At 34.7% G+C, this 25047-nt stretch overlaps 1 protein-coding gene across 4 annotated transcripts in view; it reads right to left on the bottom strand.

The window, feature by feature from the left end:
* Nucleotides 1–505: 505 nt before the first annotated feature.
* The window catches only part of KLHL8 (kelch like family member 8), a 72175-nt gene continuing 47633 nt past the window's right edge, over nt 506–25047 (bottom strand). For 2 of the 4 annotated variants that reach the window (XM_042984226.1, XM_007074712.2), the window contains exons 3-10: nt 17793–18341; nt 15999–16185; nt 13492–13635; nt 12433–12544; nt 6303–6471; nt 5922–6081; nt 3666–3867; nt 506–3420 (exon numbers count right to left, since the gene is read on the bottom strand). In XM_042984226.1, coding sequence (XP_042840160.1) covers nt 3297–3420; nt 3666–3867; nt 5922–6081; nt 6303–6471; nt 12433–12544; nt 13492–13635; nt 15999–16185; nt 17793–18341 — 1647 coding nt within the window. In that variant the 3' untranslated portion in view covers nt 506–3296. The remainder of the gene's footprint in view (nt 3421–3665; nt 3868–5921; nt 6082–6302; nt 6472–12432; nt 12545–13491; nt 13636–15998; nt 16186–17792; nt 18342–25047) is intronic. The other 2 variants (XM_042984227.1, XM_042984228.1) reach the window with 2 other exon arrangements.

Here is a 25047-nt window from a genome sequence, read left to right as displayed (position 1 = left end):
TTGATAGGATTCTGTAAAAGCCATCAAAAAAATAAGATACAAAGTTACACAGACCTTATAGATGTTGCTATTCATAATACATATATGCAGTATTATTTTGAACCAACTGTACTGATGTGAATCCAACTCTGATCTCAGTATTTGGTAGTATATATCATAATTTATTATTTTGATTTGTTGGAGTATTACTACACAATTTATATATGGCTCTAAGAAAATACTATTGCAACTTTTAATTCCACATAAAGAGACAGCCAATGACACACCAATAATAATTTCCTTAGAGGTCTGATGTAAGAAATCACAGGAAACATTCTTAACTTAAAAGATATGAATTAGATTCTTAATGCATTCTCTATAAGACACGAAGAAAAAGGAACAAAGAAAATTCTTAAGTTTACCATTTCCAAGAGGAGTTTATGTAATGTCAACAATCTCTTATCTAGGCATTTAACAGCATTATAAATTTGTGTGGGAATTAAGAGAATAAATAATACTCCTTAGAGGGAGTACAATACAAAGTTTATTCAAACACTTAAAATAATTTAAAATAATCAGTTATGCAGAGTACAGTGAAGTTAGTAAAAAACAATATCAAGTAATTTAAAGTGGCAGTACCATATAGGAAAGCAGTGGCTTTAATGACTTTATGGGAGAACCACACATCTACAATTCTTCTTGAAGAAAAATAATATGTGAACCTTTTTTTAATTTTTTTCCAGAATTTTTCTTTATTTCAGAATGTTATCTCTATTTCAGATCACTGTTTGGTATTCCTATTAACATCAAAGGTTAAAATGAAAGGCCTCACAATTAAGTAGCCATATTGTTTTGATAATGTCATGTCTTTATTCCTATGAATAGAATTATCTTTCAATTGCAGGAGTCCTTCAGCCTGATTGTCATTTCCTATCTCAAAAATGTGTCTTTAATAAACTGCGTATATTGATTCCACTATTTATCTTTTCATACTATTGTCAGGTCCTTCAAGACTATGCTCCTAAGTATCTACACATAATATAACAGACAGCTACATGTTTCCTTTACTTCACTTTACTTCCCTTATGAGTAGTTCCTATTTTATGAGTAGCCAGGGTACCAATTTAGTATGTTAGATGACTATAGTATAATAAAAACCAGAAACAAATGTAACACCTTTATGCTCCTAAACTCTACATGTGCTAGGCAGAAATATATTAAAGAAAAAAAGCATTTTAAATAATCTTAGAAACAGTAAGATCAATGAGATCCCCTCTCTCACAAAATAAAACATATTAGTAACCACAGCCAGACAAGCATTATTCACAAGAATTCCATGAGACATAAGAAATAGACAGTTGAAGCCAGGTGTTGAGATTTATTCTCCATATCCAGCTAGTTTATAACCTGTCCAGTGAGTGCTATTGAGTTAAATGCTTTGGGGACTGACTGAAATATGGTTATAGTTACACAAGAGAACACTGATTCAAGTCTAGCAATGACTTACGAACTTGCCTATGAGCTGATAGCAAAAAAAAAAAAAAAGGCACAATTTAGGAACTTTTAAATCTGCCTCATGAAAGACCTTTATCTGCTAGCCCTCTTACTATTTTTTATTTTTTTGGTCTAATATACCAAATAGGCACTGGCTTTTGTAATGTGGCTTTCTACCCTGCTGTACTGACAAGCCCAGGTTGTTTTGTTTTTTTTTTTAAGTTTTAAAATTTATGTTAAGTAATCTCTATATCCCACATGAGGCATGCTCTCATGACCCTGAGATCAAGAGTAGCATGCTCTTCTGACTGAGCTAGCCAGGTACTCTTGAGGTTGCCTTTTAATGAAGGCCATCAGAGTTACTAGGCAATGAACTTCAGAGTTGGATGGATGGGGGTAATGTTCCTCACTGCCCTCATTCTTTGTGAACCAGATGACTGCCAGCAATGAAACTACACTAAATTCTGAGGCATGACGACAGGAAAATTTAGGAAGGCCTGGAAAAAAGGTACCAAAGTGCATTACAAATACAAAACAGAATATTTTAATATTCTTCATAAATATTTATATAAATATTCACATATAATGAAGAGGCCATTTTATAATACTGGTTAAAACCATGAAGAGCTGTTAAATCAATAGGTTTATCAATATCCTGGCTTCAAATTAATGAACAGAAATATTTTCAGTTGAAGCTCAATAAATATACTGGAGGGGATTAATTATACAGAAAAAACAGTAGTTTCAATCTTTCTCTGTTTTTACCAACAATATCTTTTATTGGTAATGATGGACTTGAACCACATTCTGTAAACCACACTCTGTAAAGAATTTTTGTAAAAATGCATTCATTTTCTGATAATAAATAAACTCATGTTTGATACTATTTAAAAAAAAAGAGCAAAATGGAAAGATAATAATCCTGGGCTCAAAACCAAATGATTAAACTAAAGAAATATTTTCAGATTTCTCTCAGTGAGTCATGTAATTGACACCATTTCTTTTCAAGGTGTCTCAACTGGGCACTAGAATAATATTAACTCTAAAGCCATTTCCTCTGATTCAATTTTTGCTAATAAACAAATCTTTCCATATGAGATGAAAAAATGAAGGTATAGATTTATTTAGATGGAATTAGTTCAGCTAGGTATTTGGTGCCCTAACAAGTCAAACTGAAATTAAGCGCTTGGATAGCTCTCCCATAAAGCTTCTGAAAATTCAGCTAGTGGCACTGAGAAAGATTAAACATTTTTTCTACTTCTGTAAATATCCAAGAAATTTAAAAACTGACATCTAGAAAAAAGCAAGGCATAAATTCATCAGCACCAAGTAGAAATGATCTTCAAAAGGAGGTCTCTCATGTATCCTGATATAATATACTTGTGTTGATGAATATGTTCTAATCACCCCTCTAGGAAAAGTCCACTGCCTACAGTCAACACTTTTAGGCAAAAGGAAAGATAAAACTCAGGCAAAATGGAAATGATTCCATTTTACATTTTGATTTATCCAAAATGTTTTTAAAAAGGGATTTCAAGGTTTTTGTACTTTTTTAAACATTTTTCAGAGGAGGTATGATTTCAGGTTAGATTGTTTTCCTTCCCTATCCCATTATTTGCTAAAGTGGGAAGTATCAAATTTATCTTTATTACTAATAATTCTTCAGCTACCATCTAAATGCTGCATTTAGTCACACTACAACAGCTTCCATTTAAAATAAGGCTCTAGCAGTAGTGAAAACTGTTCAAAAGTGATCATACAAAATCTTGGTTGTCTTTCCTGCATATGAAATATGACTAAATTGTTGGTGGCTAGACCTCAAATCACATACAGTCCACCACATTATTCGATCCATGACCTACATCTCGAATTTGGCTAGTTAGACAGGCGCACACAGCTACACCTGCTCCAGCTCTGCAGTGAGACACAGATCCAACCAGCTCCCACCTGTAAAGATATAGGGAAAAGTGTGTTATCTTAAAACAAAGCATGATTTATTTTACTCAAAATGCTAACTGAAAACAAAAACTCCCTATTATTGAGACTGGTTTTGAAAGGCAGCAAGTTTCCTCAGGGAGATAAGATACCCCAAATGTTTTAAATTAATAGCTATGACTGTAAGTATTTTAGCACTCTGGAGTAATTTGCTACTGGAAGATCCCATTAAAGCATATGGAATACATGAAAATTACCTATTCAGCACTGGGTCAAATGCTTCCACTGTATTTAAGTATGCGTTGCCATTATGACCACCAACTGCAAAGATTCTGCCCATCACTGTTGCGATCCCCACGCCACCCCTGGGAGTGGTAAGTGCTGCTACATAATCCCACTTGTTGCTTCGGGGATCATACCGCTCAACTGAACTCAGAGGAGAATTATCATCAAAACCACCTATATTAAAAAAAAAAAAGATTTTTAATAGTACTACATCTCATAGAAATTAACTATTAAATTTCAATCCAATAGCTTCTACAACCAAATCTTCTGACATTTTAGAAAATAGAGAAAATCCAGGAAAAAATTCACCCCAATGCCCATCATCACTACCAAGTCCAATCAGACATTTTCTACAATTCGAGATAATTTAGATAGTATTTTACCTCATTACTAAGATTAAAAATCTTAAAGTGGAAAAACTCGAAGTCCCTGTCTCTAAGCAGATAATTTAGAAGAAAAAACCCCCACAAACATGTATATAATTTGTCCTTAAGACTCCTAGAGGTAAGGAAGATAGTACCGAGATTCCTTCTCTATGTGTACAGTGTGTATCATATTTTTAAACAGAGGGCTTGAGAAGAGAATAAACTACCACTGAATCATTTGACTCACTTAGATATGTTAAAGTTTTCCAACTGTTTCCCTTAATACTGTTAATGGCCTTCATAATTACAGAGATGGCTATGACTGAATTTCCACCAATTTTTGCCAAAACTACATCTTCATGCTACATATTCTAGATGATGACAGTCCTCTCCATGTATCATTCTAACAATGTTACTTATTATATTCCTGAGGGTTTTTTCCTTTAAAGATAACTGTGCCTCTTTTTAGACTCCATCTCAGTCTACATGAGTAATAACTCTCCTGAGCAAGTAAGCCTATTTTCCTGAGGACAGGAAGTATTGCTATAACGATCAGTCTATTTAGAAACAAGGTCAGTAAAAAAAAAAAAAAAGCAACAACCAACAGTTAACTCTCTAATGGATTTAACTTTACTAAATCAACTTAAGTGAGGTAAAATTCACCAATTTTATGTGCATAATTCAATAAATATTGACAAATGCATACAGTAGTAGCATTACCACCATGACCAAGATAGGGACAGCTCTCCTAAACAGGGAGCTGTGAGAGACAGCAGTGGTGTGCTGCAAGAACTCTGGTTTCTCATAGACTCAAGTTCAAATTCCAGCTTTGTCAGTAGTACAGGCATGTGACTATGAGTAATTTATTCATGCTGAGTCTCTGCTACCTCACAAAGCTATGATGGTCAGATAGGATCTGAAGGTAAATTATGTTATTTCTTTTCTTTAATACACATAAGCACATAGAAACATTACTTCTATTACTTGCAGATATTTCAATGCTAATACTATCCCACATTTCCTTATCAAGAACTGTAAGTTATGTAACACTAAACATTTTACATTTACATAACACATCATGTAAGATAAGTTCACATTATGTTTATGTTATGTTTCTCTGTAAAGAAGGGAATTAGCAATCACAATATTGCTATCTATTAACTGGGTAGCTACAAAGTACCAGATGCAGTTTGAGATGCTTCATATATATTATCGCTAATTCTTAGAATAAGTCTTTCAAAGATAATTCTCATTAATCCTCATTAGTAATTCTATTATTCCCATTTCATAGTTCTTTAAAACCCTGCTAATGAAAGTGTGCTGAATGGACCAGAAGCAGCATTGATTATCACTTGGGAGCTCTTAGAAATACAGAATCTGGGCTCCTTCCTTGCAGTTTAACAGTATCTCCAGAATATTCATATGCATATTAAAGTTTGAGAAAGCACTGCCCTATGGTTCCTTCCAATTCTGCAGTTCAGTGAGTCAAAAAGCATTTGCTTAAAGAAGTCAACATAATTCCCTTGAAATGAAGATGAGAAAAAATGTCTTAGATCTTTAAAGATTTATTATAGCAAAGCACATTTGTGTCCTTACACTAAAAAACATATATCTTAAGTATAATCTTCTACTCTAGATATATTTGCTACTCCTAGTAAAAATATGACAGTAGAAATTTTAAACATGAAAGATGAAGATGTAAACAAAAAAGCATGAATGTGAACCTTAATAATTCAAAAGCAAATCTTAGGACTAATTCCACTTGAGCCTAACTGCAACATAATCTGTGTTATTGTGTTGTCCTATGACACTATCATTGTATATCCTTCAATAAATTAAACTAGAGAAATACCATCCACTCACCAACAACATATAAGCAACCATGGAGCTCACTAACTCCATTGCCTGCTCTTCGTTGACCCATTTCTTTAACTTCTATCCACTTATCCAGATGTGGATCATACCTCTCCACACTAGATAAAGAAGCAACTCCATCATTGCCACCTACTGCATAAACATGGTTCTAAATAAAGAAAAAATAAAAACACATGACATTAGATTTTTAAATGATTTATATGTGGTCTTAATGGTAGACTGGACTGTGCAAGAAAGCAGTGTTTCATGACATAATATGGTGTGCAATCAATCTCTGCATCCTGGAGAAATGAATATAGCAGACTTTTCCTTATTTGGTTAGGGATGTGACATGATGCAATCCAATAAGCAAACTGCCACATAACTTACTATAAGAGCCACAGAGCCAACTCCTCCACGGGGAGTATTCATTGGTGCCACTGTACTCCATTGATCAGATTCTATATCGTATCTCTCTACATCATTGAAGCAAGTGTTGTCATCTAACCCTCCAATTGCATAAATTGGACCTCCCAAGGAGGCCAAGGCTATGCCTCGCCTGCAAAGACAATAAAAACACACTTTAGCATCCAGTTGTGTTTCCAGGAAAAAAGTAGTGAAAATATCATGCTAACAGGAAGTCGTTTACTTTGTTAAACCTCAGTGTTTTTTCCCAATTATTTTTAGATTTATCAAAGCTTGTAAACAGATGACTACAAGGCTGCCAAACTGTATGACTCTATATGAACAGTGCCCTCTGGAGTTTTATAATATGCAGCCTACACAGGTTACTTTAAACTCAAATGAAATAAAGTAAAACCCAACAAAATACCGTAAGTGGAGTCCAAAACATTCAATTAGCAAAACACACAGCTGCATAATAAGAGATTAATGAACTGACACATATTTTGCTATGGAGGTCAGAAGTCAATCTCAATTCTAAATTAATGTAATTGCAGAGCACGTGTTATTGTTTTTTTTTTAATTGTTTAATGTTTATTTATTTTTGAGAGAGAGAGAGACACAGCGTGAGCAGGTGAGGGGCAGAGAGAGAGGGAGACACAGAATCCGAAGCAGGCTCCAGGCTCTGAGCTGTCAGCACAGAGCCTGACGCAGGGCTCCAACTCACAAAGTGTGAGATCATGACCTGAGCCAAGTCTGACACTTAACCAACTGAGCCACCCAGGTGCCCATCAGAGCACGTGTTTTGATGCAGGGTTTCACTGTACCACACAAAAGAATCAATTTTTATATTACATGATTTATATCACATTGGTTTACTTCTGATGGGCATTTATTTCTCTTTTTGAAAAGAAGGAGACAGCCCTTGTTAAAAGCTAACTCACTGTAATGGTGACCAGAAAAAAAATTCCATCAATTTCTTAAAAAACACATTCAAAGCAATCAAAATTTAAACTATTCTAAAACTGGGGCGACTGGGTGGCTCAGTCAGTTAAGCGGCCAACTTTGGCTCAGGTCATGATCTTGCGGTCCGTGAGTTCGAGCCCCGCGTCGGGCTCTGTGCTGACAGCTCAGAGCCTGAAGCCTGTTTCAGATTCTGTGTCTCCCTCTCTCTGACCCTCCCCCATTCATGCTCTGTCTCTCTCTGTCTCAAAAATAAATGTTAAAAAAAAAAAAAAGATTTAAACTATTCTGAAACTATAATCCGTCCCTGAGTTGGTATGTACTTTGGATAAAGCAGTATATTTTATAAACATCTACTACCTTGCTTCTTCATCCGTAACCCATTTGAGAAAGGAGCAGACATGGGTGGTATTGAGTTAATATAGGTAAAGCACTTAGAATGGCAACTGGCCCATATTTAGTGCTATGTATTAGCTATATTACTGGAGAGCACAGCTGTTTAACTGAGATTCTAACTCTTTAATTAAAGAGAATCCTAGGAAGAATTCTTAAAGATAATGTTGTTACTCATTTTCAGTCCCCTTAACCTCTTTTCTCTTGAGTATCAAGCAATGACTTACAAAATACTGTGGCAATAAAAACTCACAGGTGTGTGAATATGTGTGTGCATGCTAGGACATACAGGTGTTATATCATGGCAGACGTGTGCCAGATAAATCTCCCTCCCCACCACCATCCCAAACCACAAGAGCATATGACATATTGGCTATCTCCTACTACTCAAAACTCTGTTGATCTTCATGAAATCACACATGTGAATTCCCTCCTAAATCTCTGGCTGGTACTATTCTGTTTCCTTTATCAGCGCCTTCTTTTCTACTTCATCGTCAAATTCTGAAGTTCCCTAAGGCCTCTTATCACTTTTACTTTCTCTCCCAAGGTAATTTCATTCCTTCCATGGATTTATGGTAACATTTATTTATATTTCTAATAAATGTAATGGAGCATTCTGTAATTCCTCCCAGTGAATTACATGAATTATATGTGTATTTGTTAAAATAATATCTATTTTGCACCACATGGGAGATTAAATTAGATTACCTTTTCCTTTTCCTTTTTCAAATTCACAATTCAGCAAATAGAGTGAGGATGTCAAAGACAGCTCAAGAATTCACATAAACCTAGATATGAGAGTAATTCTGCCTTCTTGATTCAGAGTGAAAACGTAATGGAAGAAAAAGAGTTATCTGGATAAATACTGAAAATCTTGCCTAAGAGCAGCTTTGTACAGAGAATAAAATTCAAAACACCTTAATTTTATCTTGCAATTTTATTTAAAGAAACAAACCCAAACTAATAAAACCTAACTTCAAATACTGAGGTTTATATCAAGGTTTGCAAACTGTAGCAACATTCTGTAAGAGTTAAAAATGGCTAATACGAAAATGAACAATTTTATTTTTATTTTTATTTTTTTTTAAATTTTTTTTTCAACGTTTTTTATTTATTTTTGGGACAGAGAGAGACAGAGCATGAATGGGGGAGGGGCAGAGAGAGAGGGAGACACAGAATCGGAAACAGGCTCCAGGCTCCGAGCCATCAGCCCAGAGCCTGACGCGGGGCTCGAACTCACGGACCGTGAGATCGTGACCTGGCTGAAGCCGGACGCTTAACCGACTGCGCCACCCAGGCGCCCCTATTATTTTTTTTAATGTTTTTGTTTTTTTGAGTGAGTGAGGAAGGGGCAGAGAGAAAGGGAGACAGAGGATAAACAGCAGGCTGTGCACTGATGGTGGGACTTGAACCCACAAACCATGAGATCATGACTTGAGCCAAAGTCAGACACTTAACCAACTGAGCTACCCAGGCGCCTTGTGATGAACAATTTTAAACTGAACTGCACATGGGGATACACTAACATCTAATTTTCTATTTTTAATTAATTTAACATAAAATGTTTTTAACTGGGTTTTCTTCTCATGTTATAGTATGAGATATTAGATGGAAATGTGAAGAGAGTTCTGCTGAAAAGAGATTTTTAGCTTTTCTTTTTTCTTCACAAGGAGAAAGAATCATAGGGAAGAAAAAAACTGGTCTTAAAATACACTATTACTTGTCACTTACCTAGAAATAACATTTTAATACTTTAATAGAACTGAATTTATGCTACATAGTAACTACCAATAGCTTAAATTATAATGTGTAGATTAAAACATGGGAGAAAATTCTAAAGTACACTTTTAATTTTTATACCCTTGCCTTTTTATCATGATGCTAAGCTGGTTTTTAGCCAAGACTTGGACCAACATGTGAGGCCTGAAACCATAAAAATCCTACAAGAGAGCAAAGGCAGTACTTTCTCTAACGTTGATCATAGCAACATCTTTATACTTATGTCTCCTGAGGCAAGGGAAACAAAAGCAAAAATAACCTACTGGGATTACATCAAAATAAAAAGCTTCTGCACAGCAAAGGAAACAACCAACAAAACTAAAATATATTGAATGGGAGAAGATACCTGCAAATGACATATCCAATAAAGGGCTAGTATCCAAAATATATGAAGAACTTACACAACACCAAAATAATAATAATAATAATAATCCAATTTAAAAATGGGCAGAAGACACACACAGACATTTCTCCAAAGAAGACATCCAGATGACCAAAAGACACATGGAAAGATGCTCAACATCAATGATCATCAGGGAAATGCAAATCAAAACCACAATGAGATACCACTTCACGCCTCTCAGAATGGCTGAAAATCAAAAACAGAAGAAACAACAATGTTGGCAAGGATACGGAATAAAAGAAATCCTTGTGCATTGATGGGAATGCAAACTGGTGCAACCACTATGGAAGACAGTACGGAGGTTCCTCAAAACATTACAAATAGAACTACCCTAATATCCAGTACTGGGTATTTACCCAAAGGATATAAAAACACTAATTTGAAGGAAAATATGCATCCCTATGCTTACTGCAGCATTATTTATAATAGCCAAGCTATGGAACCTGACCAAGTATCCATCAATAGATGAATGGATAAAGAAGATGTGGTATATACATACAAAAAATATTACTCAACCATAAAAAGGAATGAAATCTTGCTATCTGCAACAACACAGATGGAACTAGAGAGTACAGTGCTAAGCAAAATAAGCCAGCCAGAGAAAGATAAATACCGTATGATTTCACTCATATGTGGAATTTAAGAAAATAAAACAAAGGAACAAAGGAACAAAAAAAAAGGAGAAACAAACCAAAAAACAGACTCTTAAATATAGAGAACAAACAGATGGTACCAATGGGGAGGTGGGTAGGGAACGGGTGAAACTGTTAAATCATTATATTGTACACCTGAAACTAACATAACACAGTATGGTAACTACACTGGAAGTAAAATAAAATTTAAAAATCCTCTCTCCAAACCAAAAATCTTCAACAATTTTTTATATGACACAGTTTTCAGGTTTCTTACTAACCTGCTAGTCCTTGCATGCATCCCAGGTTATAACTCTCACATTTACAACAATTTTTGTGTGCACCCATTTGCCATAATTATTTTCAAATGATAAACATATATTACTGTATTAGCAGGTTAAATTCATTTAAAAAATCCAATCAGAATAAATTTAAAAGGATGCAATAAAAAAGTATAGAGTCTAACTTTTATTACCATCTCCCAAATGATGTTGTATATATCCCACCGAGACCCCAGCTATAGATACAGACAGATCAGCATAAAGAATACCACTACAATCTTCCTTGATATAAAGACTCCACTTCTCAAGACAGGCAACTACACTGTATTCATTTTCCTTTTCTTTCTTTCTTTCTTTCTTTCTTTCTTTCTTTCTTTCTTTCTTTCTTTCTTTCTTTCTTTCTTTTTAAGAGCTGTGCTTCATATTGGTTCATGTACTTTTCTCCATAAGAAACATAAATTAATTGCAAACCTGGTTTTCCACCATGTTGTACTGGTATATTTCATAATATCTAAAGCAGGCTTTTAACCTGTAACCTTAATATTTTTAAGTATTACTGCCTATCAATTTAGAGTATGTTTGGTCTACTATGCTTTTGAACCTTGATACCACCTTAAGATACCTGAAAATTCGATAGAATAGTCATTAAAAAAATTCTGAACAGGCTAGTCAACATCCACTAAGTCATGCTACTGCAAATCTTTCTCCTCTTTAGACTGATCCACTTAGCAACATATATTTCAATTTACTGTAGATGAAAAGTTTAAATATTAATGCTAATAAAAAATAAGTAAAAAATGAGAGATATTTTCTTAACATGTTAAAATACTATGCCTTAGTCCTAAAGCCAGTATCTCATTTACTAGGGAAACATCAGAGACATTTCTACTAAGATCAAGAATAAGATAGAAATGCCTACTATCTCTGCTACTATTCATGCTGAATTAGATTAATAGCCAATATAACTAGATAAGAAAAACCAATTCAAAGCATAGGAATATGTGGAAAAACTGGCAAAAGTTGAATAAGGTCTACGGATTAATTAATATCTTTGTATTAATGTTAGTTACCTGGTTCAAATAATTGTACCACAATGGTGTAAGATGTCAACATTATAGGTACTAGTTAAAGAGTATATACAGCAGGATTTCTCTATCTCAGCACTACTGACATTTGGGGCTAGAAAATTCTTTGCTGTGGGGAGCTTTCTTGTGCATTACAGGATTTTTAGCAGCATCCTTAGCCTCTCTCAACTAGATGCCAGCAACAACTCCCCCAACATCCCCGACCCCAAACTATGACAACCAAAAATGTCTCCAGGTATTGCCAAGCATTCCAAAATGGGAGTGAAATCATCTTTAGTTGAGAACCATTGGTATACAGGAACTCTACTATTTTTGCAACTTTTCTGAAAACCTAAAATTATTTCAGAGTTAAAAGTAAAAAAAAAAAAAAGTCAATGCTCAGGTTTACATGGAAACTATATCAATTGTTACTATATTCTAAAATATAAAAATTTAAAATATATTCTCAATGGATGCTTTAACAAAATGTGTTTAAGAAGGTATTTTAAGTTTCTAAAAGTGTAAAAAGCAGAAAATTAGCCCTTTAAATTATTGGGAGCTTTATTTTCCAACAAATCAAAAAAAATTTCCATGCTGATTCACCTCTTTGTGTTCATTGAAGCCTTCATCATCCATTTATTAGTGAGAGGATCAAACATCTCCATGCTACCTAAATGTTCATTGCCATCATGTCCACCTACTGCATACACTTTACCTGTCAAATAGAGAAGCATTTTCATTTGATTCCAAGTAAGTAAACTGTTATATAGATTTATACTCAACATATAATTAGAATAGCATGAGAATTTCAAACTATTCTTCTGTTCAACATCATGAATTAATGTCAGTTAAACAGTCAAATTAAAATAATTATAAGCTTCTACTTAATAAAATGCCTGGAATGTGCTGCTGTATATGAAGTTACTTAAATGCTCAAACACTATCCTACCTTAGGTTTCCCAACTTATTACTTAGTAGATGAAATCACTAATCATGCTTTCAAAGAATGTTTGATAAAATTTTTAAAATGCTCAGTATGTTAAAGAAAATATAAAATTCAATACATATGATCAAACTTTTTCTAAATGAAATTATTAAAAATACACATACAATAACTGTAAAGATTATATACAAAAATGTCAACTAGGATTATTTCTGGGTGTTTGGATTATAGATGATTTTTACTTATTAGAATGTTTTCAAATTTCCCCCCAAAAAGCTTCTATAATCAGAAAAAAAGTTAATTTTTCAAGTCTCCTAACAATTTATCCATGTTTCTGTAATTATTTCATTTTCAGTAACCAGTAAAAATATATATATAATTTCAATAATAAATATATAGAAAAAAGCTGATATATATTTGAGTTCAATAAACACTTTTCCTTAGTTTATTTTGCAAATATAACTCAAAAGAGTTTAACTCTTTATTTTAACTCCCTTCTCCCTACTACTCATCTCCCACTGAAGCATCTACATGCAAGAGATTGTTCGCTGAGCATCTATGGGCATAAGGCAAGTAAATAATCACCACCCAAATATTTTATTGATAATATTGAAACATTTTATAATTTAGCAATTTTCTTACAGAAAGAAATTGTCAAAGTTTACATATTTATAAAAAGCGTTATCATGTGCTATGACTTAAGACAATAATGGACCTACCTTCCACAGAGATTACACCGACGTGTCGCCTTCGACTATTCATTTCTGGCCCAAAAAACCAACTATTTTTGTTGATAGAATAGCATTCAATACTGCGAAAGGGGTCACCAGATCCACCTCTACCACCTACACAAAACAGCACACCTGAAGGTAAAGCCACAAAATAGAGATCAAAATTATAGCTCCCTAATTTTTTAAAAATTAGTGTGGAAAAAATACTTAGAAAGTCAAAATTTTGATGAACTGCTAAAAAAATGAGTTACTTGGATAACTTCAATGTCATTGTTACTAAAAAATCTGATTTTCTTTTTCCCAATTTCAATGTCTCAAATAGGATACATCAGCTATCTCTGTTTGCAAACATCTCATTATAGTATGGTTTAGATCTTCACCCACTCTGTAAAATTTCTGTTGCTAAGGTCATAACTATATCCAGTAAACTCCTAAGTTAATTTCTTATTGAATACAACTGCCACATTTGATATGTTGATCACCCTGTTTTGGGGGAAACTCCTTAACTCTTCTGATTTCCATAATATCAAGGTTTCCTTTTGTCTCCAATAATTTCTCTTTCACATGTTTCCCATATTTCATCCTCAGCCTACTTCTCACATACTTCATGATCACACAGGAAAAGTACATTCATTCCTTGATTTTAAATTCCATCTGTATCATAATGCCTTCCAAGCTAGATATCTAAGCCACATTTCTACTTGATGTCCCATGTAGTAGTCTTTTGGCTTTCAGGCTGTCAACAGAGTAAACTGATTACAAGACTCTTTCAGCAGCTTTCCATTACCTACATCAGTAGTTCTTAAAAACTTTAGTGAATGTCACTAAACTATATGCATTTAAAAATGGTTAAGGGTGCCTGGATGGCTCAGTAGATTAAGTGTCTGGCTCTTGATTTCGGCTCAAATCGTGATCTCACAGTTCGTGGGATGGAGCCCCGTCTCCAGCTCTGGCTCTGCATTGACAGTGGAGAGCCTGCTTGGGATTCTCTCCTCTTTCTGCCCCTTTCCTGCTTCACACACTCACTCTCTCTCCCTCTTTCTCTCTCTCTCTCTAAATGGATAAACACTTTTTTTAAATGGTTAAAATGGCAATTTTTATTTTATACATATTTCACTGCAATCTAACAAATATCAAAACTTCAGTGAAGTTTACAGAATCATCTGGAAGGCATAAACCAGATTTATGGGCCTGACCCCCAGAGTTTCTGATTCAATAGGTGTGGAGTAGATCCAAGAATTTGTATTCCTAACAAGTTCCCAAGTGAATGCTGATGCTGCTGGGCCAGGGGCCACCACCTTTATACTTTGAGAACCAATGCCCTACAAGATAAAGCCAGCACAGCATAAAGGCCTTGTTGCACTGTCTAACCTGATCTTCTCCCTCTCTTTGTCTTAAATTTCATGTTTCTGCAACATGCATACAGTGCTCATCCTCAATGGTTCCAATGGCAATTTTTGGTAATATCATTCACTTAACACAGTTTAGAAATGATTATGCTGATATCTGTCTCCAGAGTCCAAGATAGGTTAGGACTATATGTTAACTTATATTTTGTACTAATCAGGGCTATCACAGTGCCTGGTATGTACTAGACATTCAAGAGATGCAAAAGGAACCGAATACCCCTTTCCTTAACTGGCACCTAGGAAAACGTCTATTATTCAAAACTAAGGTTTACTTTCTCTATAAAACCTTTTCTGACCCTTCCAAGGTAAAAATAACCACTCTTTTGTGTTTCCCATTATACTTGTGAATATATCAACGTCCCTTTAATACTTCAGTGCATTTTTTTATTCACATGTCTATTTCCCTAGATCAGACTGCATGTTCTCTCAAAATAGGGCTGGCTATGTGTATCTGCATTTCTGATGCCTGCCCCAGAACTTGGCATGTGGTAGGCACTAGATAAATATTTGCCAAATGACTACATTAAAAAAATGTCTAAAACTGCTTTGCCATCTTTTCCAATTCAATATTTTTTAAATTTTTTTTAATTTATTTTACTTTTGAGAGAGAGAGACAGAGTGTGAGCAGGGGAGAGACAGAGAGAGTGGGAGACACAGAATCCGAAGCAGGCTCCAGGCTCTGAACTGTCAGCACAGAGCCCAATATGGGGCTTGAACTCATGAACCGTGAGATCATAACCTGAGCCAAAGTCGGACGCTTAACCGACTGAGCCACCCAAGCACCCCACTAATTCACTATTTTTATTTAAGTTTATTTATTTTTGAGAGAGGGTGAGCATGGGGAAGGGGCAGAAAGAGAGGGAAAAAGAGAATCCCAAGCAGGCTCTGCACCATCAGCACAGAGCCCAACACGGGGCTCGAACCCACAAACCATGAGATCATGACCCGAGCCAAAACCAAGAGTCGGACAACCAACTGACTGAACCACCCAGGTGCCCCCTTAGAATTAAGTTTGGGCATACATAACCAATATTCAGATACCATAAAGAACCTTCAAGTAGGTGATAAAATGAATAATTTCATTACCAGCAGTATGTTTCCTTGGAGTAGTCCGAATGGAATATTCAAAGTCAGGTACTGCTCTGCTACTCAGATGAAGATGGTAATTTCTTGCTTCATCCAATAAATCTCTACATTTTAGATTTTGCTTGACAATCTGTTCTTTTGCCACAACACCCATAAGAAAATCAACTGGCAACAGCGGCAGACGAACCTAAGATCATGAATAGTTGTGAATATGAAGTTTAAGTTGTAATTAGAGAGCTCATTCTCTACTTCAACTGTAGTATGTTTATGTTCTCTTTTTTAAACTCATTTACCTCACAAAGCCTTTCTAACATGTGAGTGAAGTTCAATGAGCCAAGTTCTATAGTGATTTTTCAGTACGGTGCACTGATGAAATCAGATTATATGTTAAATGCATCTTCTCCTCTTTAAAAACAGATTTAAGTAGACTGGATAAAATAATTCAATGTCTTCATTCAAGTTACTTACTTCCAAAAATGGTTGTGTCAGAATCACAAGGCCACACTGCTGCTAGAGAAAAGGTGCAATCAAAACAAAATCGCTATGTTTTGTTCTTTTGCCTTTTAAAGCTAAGACTGAACAAATGGAAATGTGATTTCTTTCTAAAACAGAAACAGTCATAATATTAAACAAGCGTTGTTTTCTTCAAATCAATGACCTTGTAAGGTTATATACTAAATCAGGGATGCATCCCTTCTTTCAGTAGAGGCACTCACCATTCTTCCCTTAAAGATGCACTGATTTTCTAGCGAATAAAGGGGATGATCAAACCAGGAAATATGATTTTGAGTTAAAAGTATATAAGCATTCACACAAATAAGATATAGCTTCAAGATAATAAAACTTTTTGTTTTTGTTGACAAACATATTCAAAGTAATTCTAAGGCCTATTATCTCCCGATCCAAGTTACCCTGTTGACAATAAGTAGATAAACAAATAAATAAAAAACAGCCATGTTTCTGAGGTTACAAAAGTAAAACTGTGGTGAGAAAAGAAAATGGAAAGTGATGTCTTGTGGTTCTTTCGAAATAAGAAATTCACTAAAATTTAGAAACTTCATCATAAAACAATAGTTATTTAGAGCTGTTTCCTCAGAACCATTTTCTATCAACATAAATAAAATATTCAGTACTGCAATCTCAAAGGGCTATTTTAAACATTCATGTTAGGGGTGCCTGGGTGGCTCAGTGGGTTAAAATTGCGACTTCAGCTCAGGTCATGATCTCACGACTCGTGAGTTCAAGCCCTGCATCAGGCTCTGTGCTGACAGTCAGAGCCTGGGGCCTGCTTCAGATTCCGTGTCTCCCTCTCTCTCTGACCCTCCCCAACTTGTGCTCACTCTCCCTGAAAAGAAAAGAAAAGAAAAGAAAAGAAAAGAAAAGAAAAGAAAAGAAAAGAAAAGAAAAGAAAAGAAAAGAAAAGAAAGGAAAAGAAAAGAAAAGAGGAAAGAAAGAAAGAAGAAAGAAAGAAGAAAGGAAGGAAGGAAGGAAATGAAAGGACGAAAGAAAGGAAGAAACAAAGAAAGAAAAGAAAGGAAGGAAGAAACTTTAAAAACAAGAAACCCGTTCAGGTTAAAAAGCAAAGAATGATATTTCTAATTAAATGCAATTCAGACTTATCCTTAAACAGCATAGGGAATAAACAGAAAAGTAAACAGAAAGCCATTTTCACATCATATTACACAATGATTTCTATATTCCTTCGGGTAGTCTGCACTTTTCTTGATAAATGACACATGTTAATTTGCTTCCATATCATTTCATTTCTATACACAATCTTATTTCAGCCCCTACCTGTGCAAGTGTTTCATCCAACCATTTGGAATGATGCTGAGGATTGGCAAGAAGCCACTTGATGGCTGCACTATAGACCTGCTTTTCATTCTCAATATTTAGATCACTGGAGGACAAAAGCTTATGGAGATGCTGGGGTGACACACTCACAAAGTCTTCACACTCCACCACTTCAGTAAAATGCTCACAGGCATACTGATCCGCCATGTCCATTAAGTCTATTCGATTGTGACTTTCTGCAAAGGCTCTTACCGCCAGGCAGTTGGAGGGATGAAAATGTAACTTCATGTATTCACAACAAGCTCTAGCCACCAGTTCAACCTGTAGAATACAGGCTGCATATAAAAGAGGTTGGACATTGTCAACAGTCAAAGTGAGCCTTGAAGAATAGACAAACTTTACCAAGTCTTCTATTGCATCACCATCAAAATCTCTGATCTCAATCAGTGTTTGCTTGGCTTCAGCCATTTCAGAGAGAAACATGGCTCTGAAGTAAGGGATAACACAAGCCAATACTAGTTTGTGACAAGAGATTAGCTTTGAGCCAACCTGTTCAAAACAAACAAACAAAAGGAGACAGTTTAATACCAAAATCAGTTTTACATCAGCATTGAGCATCTGTTGTAGCAGGAACAAAAACTTCACACAAATTTAGTGTATTTGTTTAACAGTGTAATCCTTTGGTTACTTATTTTAATGTAGGGCAATTTCTTAAAGTCAGGCAACTTTCTTCTTCCAGATTAGCCCCTTATCTTCTACACTTCTATCCACAATGTATATTTGGTAAGCTGATTTTCTGTATTAATCTCAAATTTCAGAAGCATTCTGTGAATGAAGAAGAACAGCATACATCATCTAGCACTACTTGGGCACTATTCTTGTTTTTGGTCTGTGAGTCCCTTTTCTAAAAAAAAGCTTTCCAGTTTTGTGGATATAATTGACATCTAACATTATGTAAGTTTAAGTTAAACAACATTATGATTTGATGTATGTATATATAATGGAATGATTATCACAATGTTTAGTAAACATCTAACACCTCACATAATTCTGAATTTTATCTTTCCCTGTAACAAGAACTTTTAAGATTTCCTCTCTTAGCAACTTTCAAATATACAACACCGTATTATCAACCGCAGTCATCATGTCAGGCACTGCACTGTTCTAAGTGCTTTTCACATATTAATTAACTCACTTAATTGTCCCAATGCCCCTATGAGTAGGCATTATTATATAACCACAGTTTATCAGTGAGAAAATTGAAGCACAAAGTAAACAGACCACTATTTAGTAGTATTTACTATGAGCTTAAATAAAGTTTTTTTCATTCCTTATTAAATTATTTTGAAATAATATAAAAAACAGAATAACAATGAAAGGACACCTGGATGGGTCAGCTGGTTAAGCATCCAACTCTTGATTTCAGCTCAGGTCATGATCTCACAGTTCGTGAGTTTGAGCCATGAATTGGCTCCACGCTGACAGTGTAGAGCCTGCTTGGGATGCTCTTCCCCCTCTCCTTCTCTGTCCCTCCTCTGCTCTAAATAAATAAACTTAAACACTAAAATTTTACCTTATTTCCTAAAAAATTACACTACTGTCAATAGTTTGCTATTGTAAGTGACACTGTAGTAAGTTTTGCTGTAATTGAAACTTTATTCACACTCTATTTAATTTCCTACAGATAAAATCCTAAAAAGAAATGGTATTTCAAAGGATAGGCACAGTTTGGGATACAGACTGCTAAACTGTCCATCTCTGATCTCCCTACAATATTTGTGCCATATTCTGAGTACTAACTTATTAAAAAGTATTTGTTAATTTAATGCATGAAAATATTATCTATTTTAGTTTATCTTATACTAATATCATCGAATCATTCATTAATTTTGGGCTATTTTTACCTCTTCTATAAACTTATTCTATGATTTTTTTCTTATGTTTTTGTAAGAACTCCTCATATATTTAGAGTGTGAGTCGTTTGCCATATATTAGTTCAAAATTTTCTCTTTTATGGTGTGCTTTTTTAGTCAACCCCTCTAGATTTTTACACAATCAAACCAATCTTTGTCTTTATAATTTCTGCCTTAGATGCTATGCTTAATATTAAACACATTAACTTCAGGTATTCTAGTATTTTTAGGGTTTTATGTTTTATACATACACCTTTATTTCCATCTGGAAGTTCTGGTACTGAGTACCAGTTATCTCCTTATTAACACAGCAGTAGTTACCCAGTTTTCTTAGCACTTTGTGTTAGGTAATCTTTAAATACAGTAGGCTATAGGACACCTGGGTGGCTCAGTCGGTTGAGTGTCCAACTTCAGCTCAGGTCATGATCTTAAAGTTTGTGAGTTTGAGCCCCACATCAGGCTCTGTGCTGACAGTTCAGAGCCTGGAGCCTGCTTCGGATTCTGTGTCTCCCTCTCTCCTTCCGCCCCTCCCCTGCTCATGCTCTGTCTCCCTCTCAAAAATAAACAAACATTAAAAAAGAAAATTAAATACAGTAGGCTAGTGTTTTACCAATATTCCTGTTTTCATGTAGCATTTTGACCATGTAATACACTTACAGTTGTGTCTCATTATTTGGGAATGAATTTTAAAATGAGAACTTCTAAAGAAAAAGGCCTGAGGAGTATTACAATGTATAATAAATGCTTTTGTTTATAAATGTTCCTCCTGACCTTTTCTCACTAATGTGGAGGAAGAATGAATATCCCTTCAACAAATACAAGATTATGGGGCGTCTGGGTGGCTCAGTCGGTTGGGCAGCTGACTTCAGCTTAGGTCATGATCTTGTGGTTCGTGAGTTTGAGCCCGGCGTCAGGCTCTGTGCTGGCAGCTCGGAGCCTGGAGCCTGCTTCGGATTTTGTGTCTCCCTCTCTTTGCCCCTTGCCTGCTCACGTTCTGTCTCTGCCTTTCAAAAATAAATAAACATTATAAAAAGAAAACAAACAAAAAAAACAAATACAAGATTATCATCTCTGTTGGTTATATTGCATTTAATTTTTTAAAAGAATCCACAGGTAAGATTCAGATTTTACTGAGACTCAAGTTGCACCCTATACTAAAGCAGAAAGCTTGGCATGTTTTCAAATTCACTTAAGCCCTAAAATGGGATCTGAAATCTGATATTAAGCATTTTAAAAACAGGCTGAAAATATCCTTTTTTAAAATTTTCTGCACATGCCACCATTGAGATTTAGTTTCTATGCAAATATCTGTAAACCTCACATGGCATAAATCTGCTTAAATTTGCCAACATGCCATTACATAAAACAATTCTACAATTTCCAGATAAACATTATTTTAACACTACCTTCTCACCCCAACTGTACAAATCAATGGTCCACAAATTATTTTCATACTGTTCATAAGACTTTGTTCCTCAACAACTCTATTTTAATTTCTTGATTCAATAAACTAAAACTTGAATATTTAATACACACACAATCACACCCCCAAAGTGATTAAAGATAATACACCCACTCTTTTTTTTTTTTTTTTTTGAGAGAGAGAGAGAGAGAGAGAGAGAGAGAGAGAGAGAGGGAGAGAGGTGCAGAGAGAGAATCTCAAGCAGGCTCCACACTGTCAGCACAGAGCCCAATGTGGGGCTCAAACCCACAAACTGTGAGATCATAACCTGAGCTGAAATCAAGAGTCAGATGCTTAGCCAACTGAGCCACCCAGGTGCCCCCTTAATACTTAATACTTTTTTAACATTTGGTCATTCTGGTAACTATTCTTTTGTGAACTAGTTGTTATTACATAGGTTCACTTTACTTCTAAGTATTAATTGTAAAATCCCATTAATACAGACTGTTAAAAATCATTTACAAATACACTAAACTTGTTTTTAAATCATTGAAACAAAAACTAAAGTGTATTAGTTTGAAATGTTCATAATTATGCCATTTAATTAAAACTAAGTGTTTGAGAACTACACTGAAATAAAAATGCAGAAGACAAACAGTGAGACAGAAATAGAGTGGAAGAAAAAAATCCAAATGCCCGTCTTTTATGTTTGTTTAGAAGCTATATTCTAATTTCTCAGTTTTAATCCCTTGTTAATTTTGTCCTTTTAACCTCTTAGCTACTCTTTTCGATAATCCACCAATTTTAATCAGTTTGAATAGTCAAAATAGCATTTTACAGCCAAGGTCAAGAAGGGGTTAGATATACAAAACCAAGATAGTTTGGCTTACATGTAGTGAATTATCACATTATAATGTCTAGCACATTCACTATGCTACAATCTTGGTTAATCTTACTACATTCATTAGAAAAACCTGCACAATGGAAACGATGGATAACATTTTAGGGGTCAAATAAACAAGAATCTACTAATATAAGTATTTAAATACACCTTCTGAGCAACATGAAAAAAGTTAAAATATCAATTTATTACTTGAATGTCAGAAAGATGAACATTCATTAGACAGCTTAACATAGAATGCTTAAGTGTCAAAGACAGAATCACCTTCTCATTTATCATTTCATTAGATTATGTCTGCCTTCCCATCAGGAGTTAACTGTTACATTTATAAGGATAATAATTTTATCATTTCTACCTATTGGAAGTATGGTACTATAATGCAGTTCACATATTTTGTTTCCCTGCAATCTTTCAGAGTACTTATTCTTACCTGGTCATTTGGAAGTTTGACACCAAAAAATTATAACACAATCTTGAAAATATTTATCCAAATCCTATAAATGTTTACTTTAACAACTCAAAGAAACATGTATTTTCAAAAAAAGAAGAAGAAGCCAAATAATATGAATAAAACTATTCAGTGGAAGCATCAACAAGTTAGGGAGTTTCCTTCCTCTAATAATCTCTGTTAATCTCTTCAAGTAAAATTTAACTATGATCTTTAATAAAAACAATTACATTTCCTCAAACTATCATAAAGAAGTAGAAGCATCTTTGTAAACGTTACTTTTGTTGACCTAGAACACATGGTTTAAGCATGAGTGCTATGCAACCTCTGCAAGACAAATTCCCCTGTCTTTTATCACCAAACTGCTGCCCTTAAGAAAGCTTCCCCCCTATATAATTTTAGACCTGTTACTGGATATATTCTTTAAAATGTTTCCACTGGGGCACCTGGGTGGCTCAGTCAGTTAAGCAACGAACTCCTGATTTCAGCTCAGGTCATGATCCCAGGGTCATATGATCGACTTCCATGTCAGACTCCGTGCTGGAAGTGGGGCCTGCTTAGGATTCTCTCTCTCCCTCTCTCTCTCTGCCCCTCCCCTGCTCGTGCTCTCTCTCTTAAAATAAACATCTAAGAAATAAATTAAGAAATAAAATGTTTTCCCTAATAAACAAATAAAATATATAAGCAAATTTCACCTCTCCCTGGAATGACCTCAAGATAATAATCTCTTATGTGAAGCCTTTCCAATCACCTTTCAGGCATAATTCATAGATCTCTCCTATGCTGCCATAAAAATAACACAAAAATGATAATCACTAAATTATATTATAGTTAGGTGTGTATGTGCCTTTCTCTGGATAAATTTCAAATACCCTCAAGGCAAGAACAGAATATTACTCAAATTTATTTATACTCTCCACATACTACAGTAAGACCTTAGTAAGTATCTGCTAAATAAACTTTTTTTTTTGTTTCCAATATAAGTGCTCATTTTGGAATTTTAAAATTGGCTAATGACCTTATATATGGACAATAAAATATATTTGGATAACTGTTGTTTTTTTTTTTTAAAGATTTTCTTTTTAAGTAATTTCTACATACAAAGGCTCAAACTTACAACTCTGAGATCAAGAGTTGCACACTCCACTGACCGAGCCAGCTGGGTGCCCCAATAACTGTCTTTCTAAAATGTTTGCCTTAAAAGCAATAATGGTCAAAGGAAACATACTAATTAAAAAAACAATAGGAGATGACTTTATATCAGAGAATAATCCTTAAGGTTAGATGAATATAAAAAGTGAAATTTATGTTAAACAGGGCATTATGAATTATCTGTAATCCTATTGACTTAATTGTTCTATGACAGTTAAATTCTGACAGTTGAAGAAATGTTGAATTAGAATTAAGAAACAAATCCACAGGGCGCCTGGGTGGCTCAGTCGGTTGTGTCCGACTTCAGCTCAGGTCATGAACTCACAGTTCTTAAGTTTGAGCCCTGTGTTGGGCTCTGTGCTGACAGCTCAGAGCCTGGAGCCTGCTTGTGATTCTGTGTCTCTCTCTCTCTCTTTCTCTGCCCCTTCCCCACTCATTCTCTGTCTCTCTCGGTCTCTCAAAAATGAATAAATGCTAAAAAAATTTAAAAAAAAAGAATTAAGAAGAAACAAATCCAGTAAGAGACCTGTTAAGAGATTAAGTTGTAACACTTTCTAATCAATAGGAACAGAATACACGATAGGCAGAATTATCTGATACTCTTGGAACTATTATAGTAGTATACATAATGATCCAAAGAGCTGATACTTATTATTATGTACCAAGCACTGCCATAAGGACGTTACTTGTACCAATTCACTTATTCCTCACAAAAACCTAATCATCACTCTAATTTTACAGATGAAAAAATAAAAATGATGATCCCTTTAAATTACTGAAGTGATTCTCATGCCTAATGAAGTGTTTCTCAGGTCACTGTTTACTTTTTTTTTTTAATTTTTTTCATGTTTATTTATTTTGAGAGAGGGAGAATGCGCAGGGAAAGGGAAGAAAGAGAGAGATAGAAAGAATCCCACGCAGACCCTGCACTGCCAGGGCAGAGTGCAATGTGGGACTCGATCCCATGAACCACGAGCTCATGACCTGAGCTGAAATCAAGAGTTGGACACTTAACCAACTGAGCCACCTATGCGCCCCTGTCAGTGTTTAAAACATAGTATTTTAATTTTCAACCACTGACTCTTTGGGAGTTTTTATTTCAATCTATTGCTAAAGTTACACAATAAACAAAGTTATGAGTTGTCCTTAAGTGGCTATATCCCTATTTTTCACTTAATATCTATATGCAGTATGTTATATGTTATATAAATTATTCTAAAATTCAGTTATAAAATTTATAAAATCAATACTCTAATTATTTTCCATTTGCTGAATGATAACTGAATTCCAACAATCTATTTTACATTTTTATTTTTGCTAAAGCCAGTGTGGGTCACTGAATCTCACACCACAGTTAAAAATTAGAGCAATGGCATAAAATTAAACAATATACATACAGAACAAAAGAACTTAAGTGTTCTACATTAAAATAGATATAC

Source organism: Panthera tigris, chromosome B1 (assembly GCF_018350195.1).
Source record: "Panthera tigris isolate Pti1 chromosome B1, P.tigris_Pti1_mat1.1, whole genome shotgun sequence".
Classification (NCBI taxonomy): Eukaryota; Metazoa; Chordata; class Mammalia; order Carnivora; family Felidae; genus Panthera; species Panthera tigris.
This window is presented reverse-complemented; position numbering and strand designations above follow the sequence as displayed.